General features: G+C 44.7%; 1 protein-coding gene across 1 annotated transcript in view; it reads left to right on the top strand.

The window, feature by feature from the left end:
- The first annotated feature begins 388 nt into the window (after positions 1 to 388).
- Positions 389 to 10,571, top strand: part of ATP2A3 (ATPase sarcoplasmic/endoplasmic reticulum Ca2+ transporting 3) — a 391,052-nt gene continuing 380,869 nt past the window's right edge. The window contains exon 1 of the mRNA XM_063953699.1: positions 389 to 996. Coding sequence (XP_063809769.1) covers positions 879 to 996 — 118 coding nt within the window. The 5' untranslated portion in view covers positions 389 to 878. The remainder of the gene's footprint in view (positions 997 to 10,571) is intronic.

Below are 10,571 nucleotides of genomic sequence, written 5' to 3'. Positions count from 1 at the left end.
CCATCCTGGCCAACCCTAGTTAGGGCCCTGCTTATTAGCCCTATAATGAGGCTGAGCCCTGATTTCAATTAGATCTGCCTACATCTAATGCTCACACATCTCCAGCAAGAGACCATCGTGCATTGTGTCTGCCAACAATGCACAGTATATGGTGCTAGTGCTCTCAGATGTAAATATGTGCAATTGCAACGAAGTATTTTCCATAACAACGCAGCTGTCAGAGCCTTATCTCCTCAGCACTGATGCTTTGTATATTAACACCTTCCTGGCTGCATCTCGCCTCCTGGCCGCAGTTTGCATGTAGCAAGTGCTCAGCTGAATAAGAGGAAGTAAGAGTCAGAGCAGGGAGGGGTGCTCAATATCTATACAGCTCGAAAGACATTTTCCACAGTAACATTACCGAGGGCTAAATCTTTAAAATGCTAATTTCAGCTTAGCGAGGACCAATGGGCAGAGGCACCGAGGGTGATGTGGGCAGGAACTGTTTGGGTGCTGCAGCCAGCCAATGAGAAAGCCGCAGGTAGCGTAGGATAAGCAGTAAGTTTAGGACTGAGCAGCAACTTTTAAGTCCCGCACTCCTGCCGGAGAGACCCCCGTCACCACCAGCAGCAGCACTAGCATTGAGCGCCTGTCCCCGGCATGGCACAGACATGAGCAGCAGCACGGAGCGGCAGGAGAGAGCAGCAGTGCCTGTGCAGGCGGCTCCCCCAGGAGAAGAGCTCACCTTTCACTAGGGGGAAACTAGGTGCAGCGCCAGAGGGACAAACGGCGTCCCCGCCCGAGCCCCGGAGATCTCTGAGGAGGAGAGCAGCAGCAGCAGAGACCCGCCGGGAGATCCCCCCGCACACCGCAGCCTGAGGACGGGAGAGAAGCCCAGCATGGATAGCGCGCACGCAAAGACCGTGTCCGAGGTGCTCCGGCACTTCGAGGTGAATGAGAGCTGCGGGCTGAGCGCTGAGCAGGTCCGGAGGAGCAGAGAGCGGTATGGACCGAACGGTGAGTGGCAGAGCGGGCAGCACCCTCACCTGAGCAGCCGGGAGGCACCCCCAGTCCCCGCCTTGTTATTATACATGTGGCCCCCGGGTCCCAATACACCGCAGCCGGGTGCAGCAGGGAGAGGGAGTGCGACCACTGCAGTCCTGTCCCTCTGCACACAGGGTGTTATTATTCCGGAGTGTCACTTCTCTGTGTGTGGGTGTGTAGGCCTGTCACGGATGTTCAGTTACACCCTACATGTGCTTCGCCTCTGCTAGGTAGGTGGGAGGGATTGCATGGACTTGTAGTCCCATTACAGCTGAGAAGCCGCAGGTTTCCTTACTAGCTTTTCACAGTCCCAGTGAGCCCTGCTCATCTCCCATTACTCCGTGTCCTCTCACCTGTCACATCCAGTACTGAGAGGGGTATGATCAGATGAGCACTATGCGCCCCATGATCTATGTGACACTGCTCTAATGGTCAGTGACATTGGACTGTTGGGGCTGTGTGTAGACCTTGGGGAAAAAAAATCCCCATTCTCCAGTTTTTGCGCTGGCTTACTGTATGTCACTGCAAGTTTGACTGTAGTTTTATTACCAGTGTTACAGAGAGAGAGATGCGAAGAAATGGTCTGTGCTTGCTAAGTGCACCAATGATGACAGTGCTCTGCACTTATAGTTGTAACACAAATGGTAACCTTATTCACAAACCAAAATAATGTAACACAAAGTAACCAGTCCTCTAACGCTTTTCATTTCAGTTCTATGATTCTTTATTCCTATGTTTCACTTTATTTAAAACTAGTTACCAGCCTGTCAAAATGACAGAACAACATAGCAGCAATGTCAGCGCTGGTGATTGCGAGTGAATTAGAATTGCTGCGTCGGGCTCCATCTAGTGGCTTCTGGCCCGCAAAACATTTGAATTCCCTCCATAGAGGTGAGGAGCAGCGTTAGCCTTTTATTGTATAGGATGCCACAGGGGAAGCAGTCAGAATACCGACACTATTCTGAATGCCAACACCCTCATTCAGAAAGGGAGCAACATCCCAGCCCCGGAATCCCAACAACCAGGATCCCGAACGAGGAGACACCGTGGCGCTGCAGATGTAAACAGCAGAGGGGGGGAGGTTAGGTTTACGCTGCATACCTGGGGATTAGGCTGCGTCCTGGGGGGTTAGGGTTAGGCACCCCCTTCGGAGGGTTATCGTTAGGCTATGGGGCGGGATGGTTAGGTTTAGGCAGCGGGGATTGGGGTTTAGGTTTAGGCACCTCCCGGGGGGTGGCTAGAGTTAGGCACAAAGGAAGGAGGTTAGGGTTAGGCTGCGGGTAGGGAGGGATAGGGGTGTGTGGAGAGGGTAGAACAGCCTTTACTCACCCCTGTCGGTATTTTAAACTCCGGAATACCAGCGTCAGTATTTTGAACGCTGGGATACCATACGCCGGGATCTCATACTTATCCCAAAACATCATTAAATTACTTGACAATAAATATTTTGTCTGTCGGAAACAGTGTTGATGGGGGGGGGGGGAATATACCCCCCCCCCCCCGCATATCATATTACCGGGTATACTACGGTATGCCGGCGCCCGGGATCCCGGTGCCCAGCATACCCGACGGGGTGAGCGCAAAAGAGCCACTTGCGGGCACTGTGGTGTGCTACGTGCGCCATGCTGTTTATTCTCCCTCCAGGGGTATCATGGACACCCTTAGAGGAAAAATATTTGTCTGTATGTCGGCTATCGGGATTCTGGCGCCGGTATGCTGAGCGCCGGGATCCAGACAGCCGGCATATCAAATGCCTCCCATACTACCAGTACTATACAACACAAAGTGCATCACTCAGTAACTTGGATTAAGTAGACTTGGGATCCTTTTAGTTTGTCTTTTGGAAGACTCTATAGATGTCCCTACTGTCACTTTTCTTACTGCCTTCTTAGGATTTCATTAATACACATTTTCAAGGATTGCAGCTATACTTTTTTTGTTGTTGTAAAAGAATGGATGAAGACCGGAGGCCTGAAATAATTGCATAGTATAATTGTCATCCAGGAAAAGATTGTTTGCTTCATTTTAGGTTTAAGCTTGGCTACATTATACAGCTATGATAGGTTTAATTGCACTGGAATTGGTTTGTTATTTAATAAGATCCAACCATAGCTCTTATGCTGTCATAATAACAGGTGCTGTAATGAATAAGCAGAGTGCTGAATACATGGTTCTAATTTGTATATCTGTAGTATAATTATTCTTGTATATATTCAGGACCTTAAGCTAAAATTGCAAAAGTAATGATGTGTTCAATGTATGTGGGAGTGCTGCTCACCTTCAAGCAAATGATATAGCTCTAATTACTGTAACACCTTATAGCAAGTATTGCATAAAGGTAACGTAAAACAAAACTGCAGTTGCCATCAGTTCATAACTGGGGAAAAAGTGTTCCTCTTTGTATTATAATGTAGTGCATGGTTTCTAATGTATGTAATGTACAAGTGTTTAACTGCTTACTATGCTTGCTTACAACTATACACACTATCTTATAATGAAAGGTGCAAACGCAGAGATGAATCAATCTATTTTTGCTAATTGGGGAAAACATGATGATTTCTTATAGGGCAGTGCTATATCGACATGTCAAAGACTGCTCATGTAATGCAACTGTCTTGGTTGACATACTAACTTTAAAAAAGTGAAAAAATAAAAATAAATCCAAAGGTATGTATGAATAGAGACCAAAGGATGTTGAAGCAGTGATGTCACCTAGTATATACATTTTCTAACTTGCAGATACTGGCTAAAAACTGGGGTCTTGCAATGGGAGAGAGAGGAAGGGGGGAGTGGGTAGGAGACCAATCAGTAGCCACAATTAAGAAAGTATATTGGTCCCATTCACATACTGTACCCCTCTTCTTTCACCATTTTACAATTGTGAATCGCGGGTTTGCTGGTTCAGTTGTGCAGAACCAGTTAAAACCCCAGGAATATCAGCTGCACAGACTACTTTGCTGTAACATGCATTAAACACAAATTAAATTTGTTTTGGGATGCTAAGTACGCCCAGATAGGTTGGGTTTAGCAGTGTAAAGCCGCTAAACCCAGAAAACTAAATTGCGCAAAGTGGAAGTCCTGTTTTTAAACTGGTCACTATTCGTGCATTTTAGCTTACCACCCCTGGGGTGTGGGAGCTGAAATGCAGGGGATGGCAGCCGATTGCACCCAAACTGTGCTCAAGCATGGATCGCAGTAAAACCTGGACTATCATACTTCTTTCACACAGATATATCCCGCGTTTTTGTACATGAACACGCATCAACCTGGGATTTCTGCATGTGTGAAAGGAAACAATGCGGGTGACATATCTGAAAGCAGCATTAGTCTGCCTTGAAGACTGAGGTTGGGAAGCACTGTTCTAAATCATGACTTTCCTGAATAAACACAGCTCTCTTGATATACCAGATAAAATATGAACCTTTCGGTTGATAATTTATTTTTTTATTTTAGTTTATAATTTCTTCTCTGTTTAATTTGTATCACATAGGCAAACTTACATAGTAAATTTAATAAATTCAATTTTTGTCACTCTAATGAAACTTGACTTTGTCAAGTAATTTGTGACTTTTCATATGTTGATATTTTAAAGACTATCTTTTTAATTAACCATTTTCGAATTGTATTCCCTTGAGGTTTTGTGAGACCATTTTTTCACTTTGTATATAATTTTTTGATTGTACCTTGACCCTATTGTTGGATGACTTGGCACAGTGACTGCTGCTTAGCATGCAGTAGCTCTATAAAGTCAGATTGAGTGTGGCCTGAATAGGTTAATTTTTCACTGCTACATTACTATTAATACATACAGCTCTGCCCTTTTCATTAAATTTGATATTGCTCGCCGTATGTTTTATGCAAATTTGTATTTTCTCTGAGAATGTTCCACCAGGTGTTTTCTTGTCAGTCTCTCAGTCTTTTGCCAGAATGTTATTAAATCTGTGCAACCTTGTGTTCACCAGACCCACTAGCCAATACCCTATATTCTTACCCCCCCCCCCACCCATTTCTATTAATACAATAAAGGGACAGAATGCGTATTCATTCCGACTTGTTTTAACCAATTATGGATGTAGATTCTGAATGTGACAACTATTGTTAATTAAGCACCTAATATGCAAGGTAGCTGTTACACTAGTTACAAGTATATGGCAACAGTTTCAGGATACATAATGTGTTCCTGATTTGCGGTGACATATTTATATATCCATTGCGATTTTTGCCTTTACATACACCTGGCATAGTGCCCAGTGATTTGGATGAGAACCTTCGCTGCCAGTAATGTGTGGTGGCTTTAAACTTATATACCACCCGCAACATGGCCAGAGTGTTTACTTGGGGATTTTTTTTGGGGGGGAGGAGAAAAATGGTGCCAGCATTAGCACTTAAAGCTATTGACGTCAAAATCGGAACAAATAGGTGGGGTCTCTCGAAAAAGTCACTACCAGCATTCTGCTTAGACAGGCTTTGGACACACAGCATGTGGTCCACCTGCCATTATGCCTGCAGCCACTGTTTATTAATTAGGTAATTAGGAGCAGTGCTGACACCACTATGGAATGGAGTAGTTACATTGTTTAAATATATAAACTTTTATTTTAACTGACAGGCTACAGAACCTAGCAAGCACCATCATGCCTAAAGTATATGGATATGCTTGTAGTACCTGGCAAACCACAATTGACAATATGCCATGCCATCCAGGACCCAATATGTCTCTCCATGTCCTCCTTATAAAACACTTTAGACAAAAAAAAAAAAAAAAAAAAACACTCCACAAATTCCCTCTTTTATCTATTAATGGCTCACCTTATTCTAGAGCACAGGTTCTCAAACTCGGTCCTCAGGACCCCACACAGTGCATGTTTTGCAGGTCTCCTCACAGAATCACAAGTGAAATAATTAGCTCCACCTGTGGACCTTTTAAAATGTGTCAGTGAGCAATTAATACACCTGTGCACCTGCTGGGTTACCTGCAAAACATGCACTGTGTGGGGTCCTGAGGACCGAGTTTGAGAACCTATGTTCTAGAGCACAGGTTCTCAAACTCGGTCCTCAGGACCCCACACAGTGCATGTTTTGTAGGTCTCCTCACAGAATCACAAGTGAAATAATTAGCTCCACCTGTGGACCTTTTAAAATGTGTCAGTGAGCAATTAATACACCTGTGCACCTGCTGGGTTACCTGCAAAACATGCACTGTGTGGGGTCCTGAGGACCGAGTTTGAGAACCTATGTTCTAGAGCACAGGTTCTCAAACTCGGTCCTCAGGACCCCACACAGTGCATGTTTTGTAGGTCTCCTCACAGAATCACAAGTGAAATAATTAGCTCCACCTGTGGACCTTTTAAAATGTGTCAGTGAGTAATTAATACACCTGTGCACTTGCTGGGTTACCTGCAAAACATGCACTGTGTGGGGTTCTGAGGACCAAGTTTGAGAACCACTGTTCTAGAGGCATTCAGTGGCATAAAAAAACCCAAATAGGGCTCCACAAGAGTAAGTCTTGCATTGTCCTGTCATATCTGATAGACGAGGAAGGCCATTGTATACCAATGCATTGGCTTTGCTCTGATTGGTCATTGCGTGCAAAAAATCATACTGGTTAGAACGCACTGCTTCTAACCAATCAATGAAGCCACTGTAATTACAGTGCATCCGGAAAGTATTCACAGCGCTTCACTTTTCCCACATTTTGTTATGTTACAGCCTTATTTCATACTGGAATAAAACCATTTTTTCCTTCAAGATTCTACACACAATACCCCAAAATGACAACGTGAAAAAAGTTTTTTGAGATTTTTGCAAATTTTATTAAAAATAAAAAACTAAGAAATCACATGTACATAAGTATTCACAGCCTTTGCTTAATACTTTGTTGATGCAGCTATTGCAGCCTCAGGTCTTTTTGAATATGTTGCAACAAGCTTGGCACACCTATCTTTGGGCAGTTTCGCCCATTCCTCTTTGCAGCACCTCTCAAGCTCCATCAAGTTGGATGGGAAGTGTCTGTGCACAGTTATTTTCTGATCTTTCTAGAGATGTTCAGTTGGATTCAAATCTGGGCTCTGGTTGGGCCACTCAAGGACATTCACAGAGTTGTCCTGAAGCCACTCCTTTGATATATTGGCTATGTGCTTAGGGTCGTTGTCCTGCTGAAAGATGAACAGTTACCCCAGTCTGAGGTCAAGTGTGCTCTGGAGAGGGTTTTCTTCCAGGGTGTCTCTGTAAATTGCTGCATTCATCTTTCCCTATATCCTGACTAGTCTAGCCATGTGCTTTTTACTAAGGAGTGGCTTCCGTCTGGCCACTCTACCATACAGGCCTGATTGGTGGATTGCTGCAGAGATGGTTGTTCTTCCGGAAAGTTCCTCTCTCTCCACAGAGGAATGCTGTAGCTCTGACAGAGTGACCATCGGGTCCTTGGTCACCTCCTTGACTAGGGCCCTTCTCCCCCAATCGTTCAATTTAGAAGGCCGGCTAGCTCTAGGAAGAGTCCTGGTGGTTCTGAACTTCTTCCATTTACGGATGATGGAGGTCACTGTGCTCATTGGGACCTTCAAAGCAGCAGATATTTTTCTGTACCCTTCCCCAGATTTGTGCCTGGAGACAATCCTGTCTCTGAGGTTTACAGACAATTCCTTTGGCTTCATCCTTGGTTTGTGCTCAGACATGCACTGTCAAGTGTGGGACCTTATATAGACAGGTGTGTACCTTTCCAAATCATGTCCAATCAACTGAATTTACCACAGGTGGACTCCAATTAAGCTTTAGGAACATCTCAAGGATGATCAGTGAAACAGGATGCACCTGAACTCAATTTTGAGCTTCATGGCAAAGACTGTGAATACTTATGTACATGTGATTTCTTTGTTTTTTATTTTTAATAAATTTGCAAAAATCTAAAAAAAAAACAACTTTTTTTCACATTGGCAATATGGGGTATTGTGTGTAGAATTTTGAGGGAAAATATATATATATATATTTACAATACAACAAACCAGGCACTCCGCCTAAATATTATAATCAGTCCTGGTGCCCTCACAGCAAATGAATAGAGGATAGCAATGGTGCGGCACTCAGAGACATTTCTCTGGCTGGGTCCACAGGATTATCCACAGGATAACATTGGGATATTGTCGAGCGACAGCGAAAATGGCACCAACACGGTCACGAGCTTTCTGGCCTCCCAGGATGCATTGGGGCCTCCACTATATAGTCCCGCCCACTGACTCAGTCAGATCAGTTTTTTGCTTGGTGTGGCAGGAAGCCGCATGTTCACAGGGCTGCTGTGAATAAAGCAGCCTAAAGCTTTTATTATTTTATTTTTATAGACTTACTATATTTTTAGAGCAACTTCTCTTAACAGCGTCTTAAACGCATATTAGAAAGAGTCGCTCCAACAACTCCCCACCGGGTCGCAACAACGCTTACCTTCGGGTATCAGTGCTGTCTCGACGGGCGTCTGTGTCGGATGTTCTAGCAGGTCCAGCAGACGTAACCAGGCTGTGGCCGGAGCATGGGGAGACGGTGAGTCTATGGACTTCCTCTTACTAGAGGGGTCAGGACACAGCTACACTGATTTGGTGGAGACTACAAACAGTGTGTTGATGCGCCGAACATCTCGAGTGTGACAGCGCTACGCTCTGGGGATCATAGGCGCCAGGACTAGGTAGAGGCCGCGATCCTGGGAGTTTAAGTCAACGGGGGGATTCAGACGCTCTCCTGGCCGTCCCTCCTCCGAGTTCATGGCCAGTTCCCGCGTGTCTCTTGTTTCATGAACTAAATGACCTCACTTCCGGCTCAGACGCTACCACGAGGGTACTCGGTCGCAGCTTAGACGCTGCGGTTGTGTACACTGGATATTAACCCGCCCAGACCGAGTCGCAGGCCTTTAGCGTCTGCATACACGTGGAAGTCGCTCAGCGTCCGTGTCCGTTTGTGAGCGTCCGTGTCCGTTATCAGTTATCAAGAGCGGCAGTGTACAGCAGTAGCGTCAGAATCCACTCAGCGTCTTACGAGCGTATTTGCTTGGATATGGAAGTGTGGTGAGTCTCCCTGTATCCCGCTCTCTGGAGGCAGGGTATACAGTACTAGAAATTCTCTCTACTTCTTAGTATGCATTGTTAATTTTTAGTACCTATTGCATATGAGACCTGTATATTACTGTGTTTTCTCCATGTTATGTTGAAAATAGAACCAGTTAAACAGAAGTACAATTTTCCTACTTATGTATAAGTTATTATGGAGGTTGTATTCTCATATGACAATGTCTAATGCTTTAACATGTGACTGACTGCTAGTATGTGTGCTGACTTTTCTGTGTAATGTCAGTCCTGTTCTGACCCTCAAGTCAGGTGCACTGTTGTCAGATTGATCTCACCTCTATATACTGACATATAGGGTGTTCTTCAGTCACAAATTGTGTAGTCGATAACAGGTTAACACCATGTCTGTGAGCGGCAAAAGTGATGAGGAGAATTTATCAAGCACTCCTATAGCCCTAACATGCTTATCTTGTAAGTCAGGGGTAATTGATATGAATCAATCGGTCACTTATGAGGGTTTGTGTGCAAACTGTTTAGCTTTTCAGCGAAGTAAAAAACAGGAGTTGGTTCAACTACCAACAGAGCCACCATGGAATATGTTCGCAAAGACTCTGTCTTCAATAGCAAACAGGTTAGCTCCGGTAGCACCACCTCAATGGTTAGGTTACGCTATGAACCCATACATGCAGCTCCCCTCCTATGGTTTGGTTCCAGTAGCCTCTACAAGCAACCAAGGGGCAGGTAAGACTAAGACAGATATGTCTGTGTGGCAGACTACACAAGATGATACATCGGATAATGATGAGGAAACAATAAAATCAACTCCGTATGATGATCAGTCGCAGAGCTTTAGTTCAGAAGATGTAGCTGAACTTATTAATGCCGTGAAGGCTGTGCTTTCTTTGGAAGAGCCAGCCAAGACAGCGTTAAAAGCAAAAGCACCTGTATTTAAACGAACAAAATCAGTGAACGCTGAATTTCCAGCGTCAGATGAGTTGACGGAAATGATGGATGAGTCTTGGGCAGCGCCCAGTAAAAAGTATAAGATTCCTAAGAGATGGGATTCTTATTATCCATTTCCTGCTGTGGATTGTTCGAAGAGAGAAGTTCCTCCAAAAGTAGATGCACATGTTCTGCGACTTGTGCATAAATCTGCTTTACCACTGTCATCTACCTCTTTGAATTATGTCACAGACAGAAGGGTAGAGAGCCTTTTGAAAAATATTTTTTTCTCTAGTAGGAGCAGTGGTAAGACCTTGCTATGGCTTCGGCTTGCGTAGCAAAGGCTATGGGCGAATGGATAGAGGAACTAGAGAACAGCATCCCTTCTCCTACTGGGGAGCAAGAGGATAATTTTTGCCGTTTAAGACAATCTGCCCAGTATTTGGAAGAAGTAGCAATTGATGTAGGTACAGTTGCTTCTAAAGCTTCAGCCCTGACAGTAGTCGCTCGTCGAGCAATTTGGCTACGTACCTGGAAGGCAGATGCGGAATCCAAGAA

This window comes from Pseudophryne corroboree, chromosome 2 (genome assembly GCF_028390025.1).
Source record: "Pseudophryne corroboree isolate aPseCor3 chromosome 2, aPseCor3.hap2, whole genome shotgun sequence".
Classification (NCBI taxonomy): Eukaryota; Metazoa; Chordata; class Amphibia; order Anura; family Myobatrachidae; genus Pseudophryne; species Pseudophryne corroboree.
The sequence above is the reverse complement of the archived record's forward strand: the minus strand, read 5'-3'. Positions and strand labels throughout refer to the sequence as shown.